Genomic DNA, 19,387 nt, shown 5'->3' on the forward strand with positions numbered 1-19,387 from the left:
CATTCATTTGCTCCTCAGGATTAATTACAATAAGGTGATCCTCTGACTTTTCATCTAGCACCATCATCAGATCAAAATGTGTTAATGTGTCATAATGTGTCCACTTTGGTTTATAATCAAGACCAGCAAAACTAATGACAATGTAACTGGAACTTTTATCAAATGTTGTCACTATGATTACATACGTGTTAGCTGCTCAGAAAATTTGTAGTAAATATGTCTTACTCAACACTTTATACATTCAAACATGTATAACCTTAAAAATGATTAGGATAAACTAAAAATTGCATCATTACACTAAGTAGTATCAAAATGATGATCTGTAGAGCTGAAACGATAAGTCGATTAGTTGATCAGTTGATTTAGAAAAAAATTAATCGGCAGCAAATATAATATTCAATTAATCATTTAAGGCATTTTGTTTATCATTATTTATTAATAATTCACAGATTCCAGCTTTTCAAATGTGCTTTTTTTTCCTGTTTGTTTTGTGCAACAGTAATGTCATCTTGGGCTCTGGGGAAAATGTGATGAGTATTTCTCACTATTTTATGACATTTTATAGACCAAACAATTAATCAAGAAAATAGTTGGCAGATTTTTCATAATGAATAGAATTGTTAGTGTCAGCCCTAGACATCTGTACCACGTAAAACTGCCTACTTTTTACAGGATTGTCAGTGCAGTTAACCAATTTACCTGTAACGTTGCATAACGTTGGAGTGCATTCATATATTTCATGGTGATCATCTCTGATGACTGTTATAGGCCAAAGTAAAAAATAATTCTGCTAAAAAGAAAACAAATTCATAAATGTTTTATTTTATGAAACAAATGATCTTACAAGTTATAGACATGTCCAGTAGTGGAGTTGAGGATTAGCTGTGGTAAAGGCTCATCAACGGCATATTATTGAACATAATTAAAAATTACACAGCTGCAAGAAATAAAAAAAACAAAAACAGCTTTTGGTTCACAAGTCATCTTAACAGTAACATGAGGAATCAAACAGGCATTGGAAAGTAAGGATTATTCTCAGGGAGCTGATGTCTCCGCTGGTGGAGGGTATTCAGAGATACAGTGAAGGTCTGTGTCCTCTGTGCTGTTGTCGGGGCTGTCAGATGGCATGTGGCAGCCGGAGTCTCTTGGGCAGTTGTTCATATCTGCCTTTGTGTTCTCTCTGGGGGTCTTGGCCTCTTGATTGGCCTCATTCTCCAACTGCCTATCAGCTGTAAGCAGAGAAGACGCGTTGGTTGGATGTACCGTCACAGAGTTGAATGGATAAGCAGTAAGTAATCCTTTACAGCCATTATTGCCACGCATTAAGGCTCAACGGCCTCTCTGTCTGCTGCTACTATCCTCGTGTGTCCTCTCTATTCTCAGCAACACTCTTTGGGGTTATCCTGTTATCCTTAACCTCTTTAGCTGTGAGCCAGATACCCTCCCAGTCTTTGCTGTGTGAGGTGCAATGTCACTTGTCCCTTTTCCTTTCTGAATCCAAACGTCTCAGCGCATCTTTCTCCACTTTAAACACACATCACTAAAATGTGCGCGATGACACTGCCCTTGGATGACTTTTTCTGGCTTCCCCATTACTCACAGCGCAGTTGCTGCAGGGAGTCGACAGCGGCGAGCAGACGATGCCTGTGCTCTGGATCAGTCACATTCAGCTCCGTCAGGTGATGCTCCCTTAGCCTCATCAAATCATCTACTGTTTGGTAACCGTTCAGCTGCAGAGACGAGGAATACTCCTGGGGAAACACGAAAGCAACACACCATTCAAAAGGTGAAGGAACACCATGTTGTATGGAAGACGGTTGTTGCTACATTAAGATCGGTCCAACACACATATAAGATCACAATACCTCCAAACTGAGGCGCTTTAACACTTCCTGGACAGTTGATTTCTGTCTCACTCTGTGGGTTTGTGTGTCCTTGTGTGTATCAGGACTCTCCTCTGTTAGCACATCCACATAAATGAACTTGAAATTTCCCATTCTGCCATTCAGCATGCCAGTCCATATTCCCATGGGGGGCTTGGCGATGATGTCAATCACATCTCCCACCTGAATGAAAGTTTAGCTTCATTGCATTGATTTTACTGGGACCATGGACAAAAAAAGGCATTAATCACATCATAATTTGTGTTTAGTGCTAATAAATAAATAAATAAATGTTCAGTGTGTGTGAATCTTATTAGGTTTGAAGGTATATAGTCATGAACTAGTACAAGACACATTGGACTAAGGTTTTGCTTATTGTAAACATTCCTACTGTGCATACTGGCAATGAAGAAATCCATTCCTAATACGCTTCCAAAATAAGTGATGGGATACAAAATCCACATTGCTCGCGTCAAGCTAAAAAACATATTCAGCTAATATGAAGATTCAGCGGGTAATTAAGATCTTCCAAACTTATAGTCTTCTTAGAAAAATTCCATTTTACTAATTTTATACTAAGATATCGGCTAGATTTGAAGTGCTGAGTCATACAGTTAGTTTATTTCATTTTCATCTACTTTCCAGACTTGTTTACCTTGAGTTTGAGGGATTCTGTGTCATATGGACTTGGCACAAAGTTTGTATGGACTCTGGCTCTTCCACAGAACAGTTTTGTGTACAATAGATCCTCATCCAGCCTCAGACTGTCTCTGTTACTGGAGCAGCCTGACCCACTGGTGACTCCACCTGGAGAACAGCAGAGAAACAAGAGGGTTCAATAAAGGGCAAGCGCTCCATTCTGTCATTTTCTAATTGAGTCATTCACATGTCAGTAATAAGTCAGCCCAAGTCTGAGTCGAGGTTTTGGTTTTTTGATTTGTCAGAGGTCAGTGTAGCTCTACAAATTAGTGCATCTAAAGGGGAGTAACAGGATACTTGCATGTACAGTCAAGGATTGCATAATTCATCAGGTTGTGGTGTGAAGAGTACGCTTGGCTCTGTGCCTGAAGGTGCTTACTTGATGAGGAGCTTTGTCCACTGTAGAGGCTTTCCAGAGAGTTACAGGACAGCCTGTGTCCTTTAGTAAATGGTCTCCCACCACCAGCTTCCCTCCTCTGTGCTTCATCTTTCTGCGTGTTTCCGTTCTGCACAGTAAAAAAAAAAAAACACAAGTTGCATTTTTATTCTGCCATATACGCTTTTGGTTTTTTTGTCATTTGTTATCTTCCACTACAGACACACAAAAGAGAAAGCTAACCAACCAGAAAGCTGAGTCAGGGCCCTAAGCTGCTGTGTTTGATTCTTCATGTGATGGAACGGCTCAGTATCCCAGGTTATGCTGGGACACGCAGCTCCTCTGGCAAGCAAAATACTTAATCCTGCAAGAGTTGCCTTGCTTTTTATAGCTGAGACCTAGGAGGTGTGTGGCGAGCTTAATCCCCAACTACCTGTGCTCAGCTTTTAACTTCCTGTTCCTGTGCAGGGACCTTCACACATGGACCATATTTGCATCAGTCCATCATAGCGCACTTTAAGATTTGGGATGGACTGTACTTTAACTGTACTGGTATGGATCTTACAAAAAATATGATTTGTTTTGATCGGGTTCTGAAATTTGAACCCAGAGATGAGAAATAATTTGGTTGTATGCCAATTTACCAGTGCGTATAAGTGAAGGATGCTGGACGAGCATGTTTTACTCTTAGTTATTGCTTTGTTTTAAACTGCCTACATATATGTATTTTTTGAAAAACAGCCTTAATGCTCTAATCTAGAGGACATTTCAAGAGGCCAGAATTACACATTGATCGTGTATGTTTCACTGGCGTAGACAGTGTGCTGTCATATTATGGCAGTTTTATCATCTACTAGCTGATGGGAGTCACATTACAGATATCAGTTAAAAATCGAAATCTAAAAATGTACCTGTGATATATCTAATAGCTTTCTGACTAGTTGAGGCATGAATTTAAGTTATATTTAATTACATCTTTAGTAGTCTTCTTGAGCTTTTAGGTTATTAGAAAGTATACAGACGACATGTATGCAGTTTAGTGAATGCATGTGTGGATGTTTATGTGAGCAAATTCAATTCATGATACACCCGCCATTTACTCATGCATTAAATCATCGTGACATTAGTTATGCATCACTTAACGCTTGTGTTCTTCTCTCTTATCATAAAGTGCAACTCAACATTTTAATGAATTAATGTTTTGACTGGTCACGCATGAATTGCAAATGTGTGTAATGTCAGTGTGGTCAAGATGCGGTAAAATGGCTGGATGGTGGGATGTCATCTGTATGTTAAAAGAAGGCAAAATACATGTGGAAGTATCTCAAATGGACATCCAAACAGAAGTGTATTAGTGATGTACTGGAGATATCAAAAACACGATGTGTTAATCTAGTTGAACATCTGCATGCGTGTTGGACCTGTCAGTCTCTGCTGTACTTTTAGTGCTAGTTTTGACGCTAGTCCATAAAGACCCTATCTGTAAAATGGCAAGTGATTGCAGTCTGGCAGAACAGGTGTGGTGCTGACAGCAGTGTCTGGTTGGTAACAGATGTTATTTCATTAGGTGTGAACCACAGCAAATGCAAGGTAGCATGAACTGAAAACTGGATGTATTTACATAAGCTTTGTGGAGTGCATGACATACACTGATGGCTGTCAGCGTTTTCTCTGGCGACGCCTTGACGTGCTTCCTGTCACTATGTGATGAGGTCTCCTTTTCCCTCCTCTGCAGCCTCACTTTGGTTGGATCACCAATCTGCTCCGGCTTTTGCTTTAAAAACAAAGCAAACTGTACAAAGAGCTCTCGCCCACAACCGCCAAATAAACATGGTGTACATTTTCTGTGTTTTGGCGTGGTGCGCAGGATGTTTGAGAAAGCTAAATTCCTAGATGGACAAGCTGACAGATTGAGGAGATTGGTTCGCTTACCAGAGAGCTTCCATCATCCTGGGGTTTCATTAAAGGCGAGCGCTGTCTGAACACATCAAATCTCCCAAATCCGGTCGACTGTTTGGGTAAAAAAGAGATTAAAATGTGTGTTTTCTTGTGACAGATGGGCATATTATCTGACTGTGTGTGTTCTCCTTGTGACCCATCAACATAAACAGTTTGTGTTTACTCCCTGTTCATGAGTTGTGTTCTGAATTAGGTTAAACCCTGGCAGCCATCCAGTTCTTAGATATGGCATATTTTTTTATATCCCGAGTCAAAATATTGTGTCTGGTATTTGAATGGTCATGTTGCACTGATTTTGTACTATTTTCTATGTTAAAAAGGTATTATTTTAGTAGTATGTGGGGAAAGGTTCACTTTTATTTTTATCAATATATTTTAACAGTTTATTCCATGTTGTTACTTTTTACAGTCGTGCAAGTCATTAAAGGGGAGACGGTATGAGTGCAGTCTAGCGGCCATTCAGTGCTCCTCTCAGAATGTCTGTTACACTTACTCTTGGCTTATTTCCCAACATTGACCGTTGGTAAAGTGAGGCCTCACTGTCACGCTCTAATTGGTTGGATAAGCAACAGCAGATACCATTGTCCTCCCTATCCATAGTGCATTGTTCCCTATAGTGTGATACCTTGGCCATTTTAATACAAATTCTGAGTTAATGTCTCTCTCTGAAACATGCAGTCATGTGCTCTGATGTGTGGAGTCTCATTTCAGTCAGTAATTCAACAACACGGCCTCCCTGTTCATAACTCCATCACTAGTGAGGGAAGAATCACTGAGCTAATAAAAAGCAAGTTGATATTTGTGATCAGGAAGAAGAAACTGAAGAGGACGCTGGGTTTAGGGATGCTGCTACAGTCCCCAGGGATTTGTAATAAAGTCAGAGAAGCTTTTTATTACCCCTTGATGAGTTGGGCATATTTACTCAGACCTGCCTGAGATCAGCTGTACAACACTAATTCTGGATGCTGCTGCATGGCACTGTCATGAAAATGGAAATTCTTATACAGTTCTGTATTAAATGTCACGTACTGTAATACTGTCATTTATGAAGGCTTTCTTGTTCGATAGCGGAAAACCTTACTTTTCAAATAATGTAGGCTGTTTGTCAAATTGTAATTTACTGTTGTATTTCCATAACATTGGAGAACTCAAAAGAAAATTAATTGTCAAAATTGACTTTCACTCCCTAGTACTGGTCAAGATCAGTTCTTCAGGCATGAGCCTCTTTTCATTAATCGTTCCTGGATCTCCCTGACGTTCAGCTCTAAAACCACCGTTTATTTCCTGGTTTCCAAACTCCATCTGTGAACTCTAATTATATTATATTGATGTATATTGTCTGGTACGTAGCAGAAGGGAGTTACAAACTCAATTTCACTCTATAACCTGTTGTATTGGGACAAAATAAATCTACCTACCTACCTAAGGGATCTCAATTGAGAGAACTTCCTTTGCCAGTTTTCAGCAGGACGGTCAACCATCTTCCAATACAGCCGTGTGTAACGTCATCATGTCTGTTTTGTTTTCATAATGATTATCTTATTAAAAAGAAGTTTATGACGCATTAGTGGTGCTAACTGAGGCTGAAAATTAAACTGTAAAATGTTTGGTTCAGAATATCTTAAAAGTATTAGCTGGAAATTTCAATTACAGTTCAGTTAGTCTAAATGTTCCCTAAAGAGCTCTGAGGTGCAATTAGAAAATCAGGCCCTGCAAAGCACAGTTTAATGATACTTTGGAGACCTGCGAGACCGCTCCAGAGAAATGACAACAACAGAAATAGTGAGAGACATCATAGACTGCAGCCTTAGTGTTGGTTTACTGTCACATAATAGTTGAAAGAAGGAGTGAAAGGCTGATGGAGCAATAACTTCCACCATGTTTCAATAAAGCTAAAGAGAAAGCCACTTAGCTTAGCACAAGGACTGGAAACAGGTGGAAACAGCTAGCCTGGCTGTCTGAAGGTAACAAAATCTACCTTAGAGGAACTCTAAAGCTCACAAATTAACACATTATATCTCGTTTGTTTAATCCGTGCAGAAATCAAAGTGTAATTGAGTTATAAATGGTGGTTCTGTGCAGAACTATTTCTTGGCTGGGGGCAGTTGCCAGGTAAATACCGGAGACTCCAGAAAGTTACTGTTCCCAGCCAAGAAATAGTCCGGCATATAAGCAGACTATAGAGCTCAACTTGTTTTTACAGTAAGGTTTTTGTATGGATTCAACAAGCAAAACATTGAACTTTAGAGCTTTATAATGTAGCTTCATATTTAACAGACATGAGCGTAGTGTCAATCTTCCATGTAAACCTCCGCCACAACGCGAAGAAGTGGATTTGAACAATTCCATTAATATGCAACATAATGTGCTAGATTTTGAGGTAAAACTATGCATTGACAACGCGGCTGGTTTAGCTGGTTAGAGGCTGTCAATCTGGTCTCATTTTCTGATAGTAACAACACCAAGGCACATCTTACTGTGTTTTGTGAGAGCTGCTGATCTGTGATGGAGCAGATCTTTTGTGGAGGAGACAGATCAGACTGTTTACTGTCCAGTTCCTGTATCAAACTCTCGAAACGATCCCATTCTGTCGTCCGGGGCAGAGACAAGGTGCCACCGCCGACCATCAGTTCATGCTGAGGTTGGTGACAGGTGTGGTGTAAGGGAGTCCAGGGCTGTGGGCACTCAAATGGGTTCCACAGATAATGTCCAGCCTGTGGGATCCACACTCCTTCCTCCTCTGAATCTTCATGGACATCTTTGGCCTGTTGTTGCTGCTGCAGTGGTGACGGAGCGGCTTTAGAGGACTTCTTCTCTGATCTCTTCCCCAGCCCGATGCAGGTCAGCATTGGATTGTTGTTGCTCAATGCATCTGTTTGATGTTATAAAGATGACCAGAAATGGCTGTTAACAATAACAGATTCAACGCAGCTTCTTGCACAGGCTGAAGAACATCATCCACAATAACTCACCATTATTCTCAGATGTGCTCTTCCCTTTTCCAGCTCCACTCTGATGTCCCTTCTTTGTTTGCACCAGATTCTGTAACTTTTTTAGTTTTCCAGTGGTGTGTATTGATTCTGCTGTGTCAGCTGCAGTTTCACCCCCCTGTAAAAAAATAAGTGCATTCATTGCAGTGTACACACATTCAGCACTAACTGCATCGATTATTGCTTTATAAAAGTGGAGGAATAGAGTTTTTATAAACATTACTGTCCTCTATCATTACTAGAAAAAGATAAAGTAGTCTTTTCTAATTGTGCCCATCCCCTACTGCCAAATGTATCTACATGTAATGTCAGATTTATTTGTAATTCAGCATATGAAGTACCACAAGTTCTTTTTTTATTCATTTAGAAAATTTTGGTGGTCTTCATTTAGTGGTAGAAAGTAAGTATATTTCCACTTTATGCAAATTTATAATTCTACTCATTGATGCATAAGGTACCAGTAACTAAAATACAAGTAAGAGACAAGTACAGACATCTTGGCTTCATGTAGTTAAAGTATCATCAAGTAAAAGTACTCGTTCTGTAGTAAAACGTACCCTGTGACAGATGGATTGTTATACATGACTTTACAATATTACATTGATAATACTGATGCATCAATGTGTGAGCAGCTTTGAAGTAGAGTTGGTTTTAACTAAGTTATATACACAAATATGTTGCATTTTTACAATATAGCCTATGTACAATATTTCCCAAATGTAGTGGAAGTATGAAGTAACATAAAACAGACATAGATTTTTCAAACATATTATAATGTTTTGAAGTATAGACCAGCTCTAGATTAAACCAGTGGTTCCCCATTATTCTGACAGTGTATAGTTAGGGCCCTCTGATGCCTAGATGCCTGAGCTGTTAGCATTTCCACCATAGTGATATAAATGGTTTCATTCAAAGGTTCTATGTGTTACTTTCAGAAAACTCTTAAAGGCACCGGAGGTCCAAAGAGGTCAAACTCAAATATGGGAACACCTGAACTACCTAACTGTATAAAGTAGTTAAAACTAGCTCCAGATCGAGCAGCTACAACAGTGAAATGCTTCTTACACAGTCATGAATATATAATTATATAATGAGGTTCTCTCATGTAGGTACTGCCCAGTCACTTGCTCCCTTTTGTGTGGATGAGATTGCTCTCCTGTTGTGATGCCCCCCTCAACTATCAGCTGTTAGAATGAAAAGCCTCAAACAGTACACAATCCAGGTGTCCTAAAGAACACAGAGCAGATATAAAAGGGCCTTATAAAGGAGATTACAGATTATAAAGGAGATTAAAGTCAACAGTGGATCTGATTTGGCTGACATACAACTGACCTCCCTCAGGTTTACTTCACATTCACTTTTTACCAGTCTTCCTCAGTTACATAAGCAGGGCGTGGGAGATGAGCAAAGATAAACAACCACTGACATTTCCCCCACACGCACTAACATGTGCACAATCCTCCAGATGTGTCAGCTATCTACCCGCCTGTTTAAAATGCTTCGATTCATCTTGTTAGGTCATATTTAAATGTAAACCTCTGTTGCAAACTGCTCTGCCAACATTGTTTAAATACAACATTCATGCCTATAAAGCACACTGAACTGAACTGAACTTTATATAAGGTGACAGTAACGTGGTTTTACCTGAGCTTGTAGATCTGTCTGCGTCCTGTCAGAGTTCAGCTCCTTCCCTCTGTCATCTCTTGTCAACATCCTGCTCTGACAGGGAGCTTTACACATCTCTGTAGGATCAACCCACACAGGTCAGACAACACTTTATTCCCCCCTAAATCATATATTGTCAAACATAAACATCAATAATGTGATTCCCAGATATGTGGTAAATAACACCAGCTACTCTTACCTTTATCATTTTGTACTTTCATCTGGCTTCCTTCAGCTGTCATACACACACTCTGATAAGTTCTCTGATATTCTACATTAATTGCTTCTGCAGTCTAATCTCTAACCTCAGTGGACCATGGTTTCCAGGTATAAGCACTTTGGTTTTACTCAGGTAGACATATTTCTTTACCTCTGTTCTGGACTTTCATTTGATGAGATAAGTCCTTCTTGTCCCCTGATGACATCCAGCAGACATGATTAATGTCTTTGTCTGCAACAGATACGGTGGAGGGGAAGGAGAAACAGCTGTCACATTGTAACTCTATAGGAAAAAAAGGTTCAACATGTAGCCTAATACAGGATCAAGAGTGGTGTGAGCCTGAAGTTACTTTTGCAAGTCCATACCATCTGATGAAAAAAAAACTCAAAACATTAGAAATATGAACATCAGTGATTGTGATAAGTTTGTACCAACCTAATGTGTTATTGTCCATGGGTGATGTTGGCACGCATGACCTAAAATGACAAATAATAATGACAAATAATTTAATTTCCTACTGGGTAATAAGTGGTTTTTAATGAGTGAAATACAAACAGATCTACAGAAAATCTAAAGGAACGATTATTAAGAAATGCACTGTGCAGTGTGTGATTACTTAAAACATATTACTGTACAGAATGAGCTAATTAAACTCACATACCTTCTGTTATTCCTTTTTACTTTTACTGTACTCTGCGGCCGGCCCTTGTTGACACACAAACAGAAATAACTTAAAGCAAAACCAGAAAGGAAAGAAATAAAAAGGAAAGAAACAAATAGGAACAATAAATAGGATGCACTTGCCACTGGCTAACTGATCTGGATACTGTTATTGTTACAGTGAGTGTGCAGGTGTCTGCTGTGCCTTTTTTAGCCATGAAAAGAAGAAAGAAGCTCAATAGATGTCAGTGTCGGTCCACCACTTTGGTCCAGACTAAAATATCTGCAAGTCTAACAGCATTCACCTCAACCTCAGCTGTACTTTGTATTTTGTGCTAATAAGTAAATGTTAGCATGCTAAGATGGTAAACTTAGATAGTGAACATGGTATCATTATACCTACTAAACATCAGCATGTTAGCATTGTCATTGTTTGCCTGACAATCTAGCAATGTGATGTTAGGCTAAATGCAAGAGGTTTTGTTAATGTTTGACAAATGTTTCACCACTTCAACTGTATGTGCATGACTCAGAAACTAACTGCTAATGCCATGACAGAGAAGGTGATCATGGGAAACATTACACCTGCTTTACATCAGCAAGTTAGGACTGCCATTTCAAACATGCTGACATTAGCATTTAGTAACTAGTAGCATGGCTGTACACTCTCAGTGTTTCCTTTTTAATTACATTGCATTTGTACCTGCATCAGCTGTGCAGGAACAAATTCCGGTCTAACGGTATATAAGTAAAACATGCCTGATCAATACCACTGTTAACCCTCTTTCTGGTTGCCAGAGGTTGACCCGTGGTTGTGTAGAGTATCTTTCATCCTGTATCACACAGACACTTCTTCAGCGGCCAGTAAGTGATCTAAGGAGTGTCTTCAAACTTTGCGATTTCATATCTGTTTGAATGTTTGTTGGATGTAATATCTACTAGGTCAGTGAAACTTGAAGATAATAAAACTTACAAAATTGATAGATGGATCTGAGCCGCCCCATTCAGGCTTACGCCTCAGAAGAGCAGGACTGCACTGGTACTTGGGTAGAACTTCCTTTAGTGTTTGGCTGTAGGCTGGTTTATATATGCTTTCTGTGGAGCCCTCCTGGAATAAAAAACAGTCATCAGTCTGCATGGTGACAACAGCCTGGTTTAAATACTACACCAACTGATTCTTTCTATACTAAGTTTTAGAGTGAATATATGCTGTTGCTGGGGCTCATCAAGGAGGAATAGTAAAAAATCAATGGAATGCCTTATATCATCCAAAGATGAACACGGTCTGGAATCTACACTGGTGTGAATATTATACATGCACAGCGTGTCACTCAAACATGTACAATCAATACTAATCATAGTTTTGGTGTACTTTTTGTCAGCAGCCTGCCATTAACTCCTTGACGTAGTCAGTGTCTGGCCATGTGAAAAGAAAATGCTGGATTATGTTCTTTTAAATAAAGTATTCATAACATTTTAACAGAGTCTAATTGTGGGGTTCTGCTGGGGGGGATCTAGATTTATGCCCTTAGTATTTCTAAAATCCTGGCTACAACCTCAAATAATTGACAAACTTTTGATACAAACTGCTCTTTGTGAATTGGCTCCTTGTTCTGCAGGATCAGCTACATCGGCAATTATGTTTATGAACAGAACAGGATGGGACTGATGGGCAAGAAGCCCAATTATCTAAACTAGACTAGACTATCGAGACTGTGATACGGATATGACAACTTTTGATATGTTTTAGGTTGAATGTTTTGGATATAAAGCATCTGATTTTTTTCAGTTGTTATCTTTCCTCTTTTTAAATCACATATATTTATAGACATGTTCAACCTTAATTAGTGAGACCACTTGTGTAACCACTGACATAACTGTCCTGGTTTGCTCAGGTGAACAGAACATCTTATGCTATTGTGTTATCACAATTTTGAGTTCACAAGGCTGATGACAATTTGTACTGTTTGTGTCGCTAAATTTGGAGTAAAGCCCCAAACCTGGCACTGAGTGGAAGAGGAGTCAGCATGGTATTACCATCCACCACTATAAATGGTCACTCATTATCTAATTGAACATATGCAACCGTGTTACAACTGTAAATGTAAACAACAAACCACTATTATAACAAATTGATAAACGCCTTCCATCTCACACAAGTTGCACTCTTTTTATGATTTATTTTCTTGTGTTATTAATTATCACATTGTTGAGCTTGTCATGTTAAGACCAAGCAGATGCACATTCATTATTTCTTACATATTAGGTGATAAGAAATTTAAGAAATAGTAGGCTACTTCTGCACTATACGTAACTGTGATTACATTACATAACATTAGAAAGGTGATCAATTGTTGGAAAATGTGTTAGGTTAATAGGATTATTATAACATTATATAATGATTAATTACACTTATGATAAGTTATTACATTTACAGTTGAAAGCAGCCAACACAATGCAGCAGGCGCAGCTGAGGAAGACTGCATCTAAAGAACCTAATGAATCTAACAAAGAGGGAAAGTTGTTTAGCAATTTTGGCTCGTTCCCCAGAGAGTCCATTTCAGATCCTTGTCAACAACAATAACATCACAAGTCTCTCCCACAGCGGCACGCTGAGTTTCCTCTGCTTACCACCTCTTTTAAGGCTGCAGGGACTACACAAGTGCTCCTGACAGACCAAACTAAAAATCACAGGAATTCAAAAGAGGATGTATCTTACCAGAGAGAGGCAGAACAGGTTCATGTTTGAGGGTCCGTGCCAAAGACAATGGAGCCAAGTAGAGACAAGCTGCACACTGTGGCCTCTGGGATGCACAACACACTTTTTACACACCACCCTCCCACTCAAACACACACACACACACACACATGCACCCTAACACACCCCTGTGATGCAAAAGCTCACGCAGCCCCCATGCTGTCTACATCCCAGTGGCCTAATCCCTGTTTGAAATCCCTCACGTAATCCAATAGCTGCAGTGTTCCATCGCTGTCCAGCGCTGGCCTCAGGAAGAGCCAGGTCACCCGTGACAACAAGACAATAAACAGCACGGGCCAGCTTTGTTTGGTATGTGTCTGAAATGGTTATGATAATGACCTGATAGAGATTAAGTAACCACTAAGTGAGGTTAAACTTCTGGTGGCTGTGTTTACTGAAAAACTAATTTACTAATGAGTTTCAGTTATTATGCAGAAAAGAAATATGCTTTGAGGTTTTGTCACATGGTATTAAATGTGCAAATGTGTGTGTGTTTCCAGATGGGAGCTGCAGACACACTTACCTGCTCTCTAAGTAGTGATACTTGAGGAAATATCTGTGTTTCACTCCGACAAATCCCATAAATCTCTAAATACAAACCTCTTATTACAGTCATTTCTTTCCATCTATTCTGAGGATAAACACGAGTTCAAGTTTTGAGCTTCCGGTTCTTATTCTCTCAAGGCGGTGGTCCCAGTGAGCGGGCTTCTGAAAATAACATAATTATAATGATTATTTATATCAGGCTCAATGTGAATCTTCTCTTGATTCCCCCCCCCTCCCCTGTACAGTTGTCTACACCTTCTCTTGTCTGTCTTTTTTGTCTCTCATCCAGAGATAAAGAAGACCTTTTATGTTGTTGTGATCAGAGCTCCTCTGCAGAATTAGGTCAGACAATGAGAACGATGTTTCTATGGTAATAAGAAACACATATGCTACCTATATTTCACTCAAGAGGCTTTCTGTTATTTATCCTACAGTGTCTGCAGAAGGGTTTCATTTTACTAAAAAATGACATTTTATAGATTGCAATGCAAATTAAATCTGGAATAGCAATTTTGTATATACATATTTAAATTTGTGATTAAAGCGGTGCTCCAGCTATGTAGCATTTTACATTCATAAAGTCTGGACACTGACGAAGGACAGATTAAAATAAGAAGCAGCAGAGGCCTAGATTCTGACTTTGGGTCCCTAATATTTCACCTTTCTTAGTGCACTCCACTAGCATCTGATGATAATGATGCAATCCTTGGATTTCACATATTAATATGAAACAGGAAAGCTATTTTCAGGATGCCGCCCACTACAAGCGCAACTCAGCAGTTGTAATGGTCTGTCTAACCTCCGGGCTACCTTTCACCTCGAGCCCATTGTAGCTCATCTGGCTTAAGACACAAGCCTCTAAGTAGCTATTAGTGCTGCAGCATATTCAAATGTTATGGCTGCATAATTTATATGTTACGGCTGCTGCTGCTGCTGCTGGATTGTGACGCGCTGCAGAACATCTGGTAGAGATGAGGTACTGATTTGCGATATCATGTTTAAAAATTTGATGTCAACCTGATTGAGCCATCTCTAGAACTCGGCTGAATTATGTCAGGCCCCAAAACATCCAAACAGTGCTTTGCAGTTTTATGACCAAACCTGTTCAGGTGGCCTCCTTCTAGTGGCAGAAAAAAATACTCTGCATTATTATTAATGTCTGTTGACATTTTAAAAACATACTTAGTTGGTTGCAATGTCCATTCATAGTGTGTTTTAACAATTCTTTACCAAAACTGAACATTACCTTGCAATAGAAGGTTTTCTGAAGGTTTACAGTGTCATCAATGTGATCAATCTTATGTTGTTTCATGCATATTTATTGAAATATGAATGTGATTTTCAGATATTTTTAACAAACATACAGCGCCTGATCAGTGAAATCATGGTGACACTGCTAAGATTCGCCAGATTTAAGTACAGAATTGTTTGTGGCTTCAACCACCTCATTTTGATCACTGGGGGAATAGCACCACTGCCAAAAAAGTGTGTTGAATTAAAATTGAAATTGAAGTGAGCAAGAAATACTTCTTGTGTTTGGGTACAAGGCAGCAATGGTTTGTGGAAAACAAAAAGAGGAAAAAATGAGCTGTTGCACCACCCCACAGCTATTCATTTTATTTATTTGTCTTTAAATAACGTGTTTATGTTTTTATTTCACAAGTTTTACACATTGCTCTTGTCCATGCAAATTAAATAAGTGATATTATTTCACTTAAATGGAGGCAAATGTATGCAGATTGTTGAAAAAACACTTGGATATGAAAATGGATATCACAGCCTTTTGGTGGAGGCTCATGTTTCACTCAGACTTTGTGCTCAGTTGAAAAAACAATGAGTGATTTCACTGTTGCCCATAGGAACCAAGAAATGCAAACACACTTTCCGTTGGATTATTATGATTGGGTCCATCGAAGGAGATCTGAAATAGCAACACTCCTCCACAAGACGTGTTCAAACTGTACCAGTTTCATCATGTAGAGATCCTATGCACATTAGAAAATAATTACCCCTCATCAAAAGGCCATTTTTGTGGTTTGAACAGTGTACTGCCCTCTACTGGGAGTGGTCAGGAATACATGTTTAAATGTTTACAGAGTCAGCAGGCCTCACTTTAATCCCTGAGTGTTCCTACCCAATAATCAGCAATGACAAAAATAATCTCCGCTGTCTTTTGTGTCCAGAAGAGACTGAAGCACAGTAAAGAAAAAGCCTCACGGTGAAACATCACAATGCATCATGAGCTATTAACAATGTTTTTAACTTTGCAAGATTTGAGCTATTTACTGTAGTTGACACTCTTCCCTGCCCAAGGAGCAATTCAGTGTCTGAGCCCTTCGCACACAGAGAACAATCACCAGGTCAAACTTCTGTAATTTACTGTGCAGTCTAATTAAACTAACACCACGAATCCCTTTTCTTTCAGATATACCCACTCACTTCTGCCAGAGTCTTCTTGCTTTGATCTTAATCATCACATTAACCTCTTGTCAGTCATTGTATCATTTCCTGGAACTGGAACGCCGACTTTAGTCTGGCTGTTTTATATTGCTCCTGTAGATGGCAGCGTCACACCTACTGATTTCAAAGTGTCTCTGATCTTCTCTCATCCGTCATTCAGTGGCGGAGCCAGACCTAACATAGGGGTGGCCAGGCTGAGGTCAGTACTCCCTTTGGGGTGGCAAAGAAATAGTAACTTGTTTAGTCTTTCTGCGTGGTATGGCGGTGCACAGAGGTTAGATTATGATGTTTGCATATGGTTAAAATGTTTGTATGTAAAATAAGCCCTAATGGTCTTTAGTTTGCTTTTATTGAGAAGCAGCCATGGAAAATGACATTTATACCAAGTGAAAAATAGGTGACCAGAAATATGGTGCCCTACCCCAGTACTTCATATTAGTAATGTCAAGGAGCAAAGAATGAAAATGGAAATTTTTTAGCTTTATCTTCCACAATGTTAAATATTCTACACGTGTTTATTTAAATTATTCAATATCAGTTTTGTAATAAGCCGGAGTATGCAAGAGCCTTGGAAGAATGGCTGTCATGGGATCTTATATTAGTTGCATAAATTGTATCCAATGCAGCGACAGTTATTCTTGAAAAGCTTAATTAAACGCCGTAATTCTTCTTTTGACAGTCTGAATATAATATGATCCTTCAGCTCTTATTAAACGCCTTCCGCTGTGTGTAATTATAATATTAAATCACAGTTACACCTTCAACCTAAACCTGCTGCTGCTGTAGGTACAGTTTGACCTCTAGTCTCAGGAATAACACAGTACAATTCACAATTTACTCAGGCGTGTTCCTACAATCAGGGGATGGAGACTACACCTTTGACCCTGCTCTCAACCTCCCATCTACCCAGCATTCCTGCGCTGACCTCTGACCCCAGGACACAGAATCTCAGCCCAGAGGCTACGACCTGTTGTCCTTTATTACGACCTTTTGAACTTTTATCACCCCCCAGTCAAAAAGTGAAACAGTTTGTCCCCTTGGAATAAATGACCTCTCTTCCCCTTGTCCGGCAAAGGTATGTGAGTACGTTGACCCCGCTCAACCTTTCATTAGCGCTTCCTTTTATTACACTGCTTCCTCCCTACTGCCTCGTCAGCGCGCCACAGAGCGGGGGATGGTGAGAGGAGGGAGAGGAGAGGGAGGAGAAGCAAAATGAGAAAGAGGAGGAAAGCAAAAGAAAGCCAGAAGAGAGAGTGAGCTAGAGAGGCGGGGAGAGGTGGAGAGAGAAATAGATAGGGATGTAAAACAAGGGCAAGAGATAGAGCAGAGGAAAGACAGATTGGCAGCATCTGCTGCGTTGACTGAAATGTCACCTTTAAATGGCTTCCCTGTCCTTGGTGCCGGACCTCCCTATCTGATCTCCATTCTCCTTGGGAGTTGTAGTTCTGATGACTTATGTAGGACACAAAACAGATCTCTTGTAAAATATAACCCTAGTTCAAGATAAGCTTGCAGCAAAAGGATAAACAATTTCTCATGCCTCCTGTGGCTCTGTGAGTTCTACTGAAATTGACCATTTGAATGTTAAGTCAAAGGTCATTGTGCCATGTATGAATAAGATAATTGAATTTTGAGGTTTGCGGATACTGAGAGCTTACTGGGGAAGCAGCCACTCATCCCAACAACTGTAATTCATTCCCCCCACCCCCTGTTTTGCTCTCATATGTTATGAAATCTATTTTCTTGAACACTGCTGCTACAGTAAGACGCCTCTGCTCATCCTGAGCACATTTAGCTTAGGTAGAGCCGAGTTGGATAGATACAATTTTAAATGCAGCAATGAGATTTTTGCTTCAGTGCTCCCACTGCTAAAAAATAGAATATCCCAAAAAAAGCCCCAAAATAGGAGAACATTTATTGTGTATTTCATACAAATCTCATGCAGCTAAATCCGCCCTAAGGCAAGAACAGCACATCCACATCTGGAAGGTGGCAGGTCTTGTTAACTGTCACTTGACATGAGATGCAGTTGACATGTGTAAGAGATATGTGTGTATGTGTGTGGGTGTGTGTACAGCGTGGGAGGGGTAGAGGATCCACAGCATTCTGGGGCTAAGTCAGATCATGCTGACATTGTCTCCATGTGGTGGCTTGCCACAGGGCACAGCGGTGCCACACTTGATGTCATTTCTATCTTAAATGTCACTCTCAGTAAGCCCATCACCATCCACTGGCTCGTGTCCCCGGAGCCACGTTCACCCTTCAACCTTACAGTAATGCTGCAAAGAGGAGAGGGCAGCCAGACCTCGTCTCCGGCTCTCTAAGGCTGCTGTTTACTCCTCTTTTACATAATCTACTGTGTCACTGTAGGTCGTTAAACTCAAAGATACACTGAAAAATATAATGAGGCTCATGTGTGCTCACCGGTCTTACCGTTGGCCCTAAAGTGACCTTTGATCCAGCATGACCCAGAGGTCACGAGGTGCCCTTTCATTCCCACTGGTGTGGTGACAGCCAGGCTAATTACCCACACTGTGTGCCTGTGAGAGCCATAAAAGAAGTTATGGCTGTAGGATGACAAAGCACTGTAATGTTGATGCTCATTTAGTGGTGCACTGGTGCTGTTGTCTTCTTTGTTCACTAATGATTGTAAGGTGTGGGCAGTAGTGAGCATTATACAGCACTGTGCAAAAGTTTATGGCGGGTGTGGAAAAAATGCTCTAAAGTAAAATGCTTTCAAAAACAGTGTGTTGTTAATGTTAAAGGATTATATTTATCAATTAACAAAATGCAAAGTGAGTGAACAGAACCTCACCGGCCACTTTATTAGGTACACCTGTTCAACTGCTTGTTAACACAAACAGCTAATCAGCCAATCACATGGCAGCAACTCAACAAGCATTTAGGCATGTAGACGTGGTCAAGACAACTTGCTGAAGTTCGAACTGAGGATAAGAATGGGGAAGAAAGAGGATTTGGCATGCTTTGTTGGTGTCAGACGGGCTGCTCTGAGTATTTCAGAAACAGCTGATCTACTGGGATTTTCACACACAACCATCTGTAGGGTTTACAGAGAATGGTCCGAAAAAGAGAAAACATCCAGTGAGCTGCAGTTGTGTGGATGAAAATGCCTCGTCGATGTCAGAGATCAGAGGAGAATGGGCAGACTGG

The 19,387-nt window shown here is 40.0% G+C and overlaps 1 protein-coding gene across 4 annotated transcripts; it reads right to left on the bottom strand.

Annotated features, from left to right (window-relative positions):
• Positions 1 to 801: 801 nt before the first annotated feature.
• Positions 802 to 19,029, bottom strand: samsn1b (SAM domain, SH3 domain and nuclear localisation signals 1b). 4 transcript variants are annotated; one of them, XM_038709488.1, is made up of 15 exons: positions 13,172 to 19,029; positions 11,426 to 11,560; positions 10,454 to 10,497; positions 10,228 to 10,268; positions 9,943 to 10,023; positions 9,552 to 9,649; positions 7,890 to 8,025; positions 7,395 to 7,789; positions 4,891 to 4,968; positions 4,580 to 4,732; positions 2,962 to 3,088; positions 2,539 to 2,690; positions 1,866 to 2,066; positions 1,601 to 1,751; positions 802 to 1,229 (listed from the first exon to the last, which is right to left on the bottom strand). In XM_038709488.1, the coding sequence occupies exons 1-15, from the start codon at positions 13,193 to 13,195 to the stop codon at positions 1,036 to 1,038; spliced, it is 2,010 nt and encodes a 669-aa protein (XP_038565416.1). In that variant the 5' UTR covers positions 13,196 to 19,029; the 3' UTR covers positions 802 to 1,035. The 4 variants fall into 4 exon arrangements, with proteins under 4 accessions (XP_038565416.1, XP_038565415.1, XP_038565413.1 ...); XM_038709487.1 differs by having other exon boundaries at positions 4,607 to 4,732; positions 12,882 to 19,029; XM_038709485.1 differs by having other exon boundaries at positions 12,882 to 19,029.
• Positions 19,030 to 19,387: the final 358 nt, after the last annotated feature.

This window comes from Micropterus salmoides, unplaced genomic scaffold (assembly GCF_014851395.1).
Source record: "Micropterus salmoides isolate LMB-PRFRI ecotype aquatic unplaced genomic scaffold, ASM1485139v1 Ms_hic_scaffold_9, whole genome shotgun sequence".
Taxonomy (NCBI): Eukaryota; Metazoa; Chordata; class Actinopteri; order Centrarchiformes; family Centrarchidae; genus Micropterus; species Micropterus salmoides.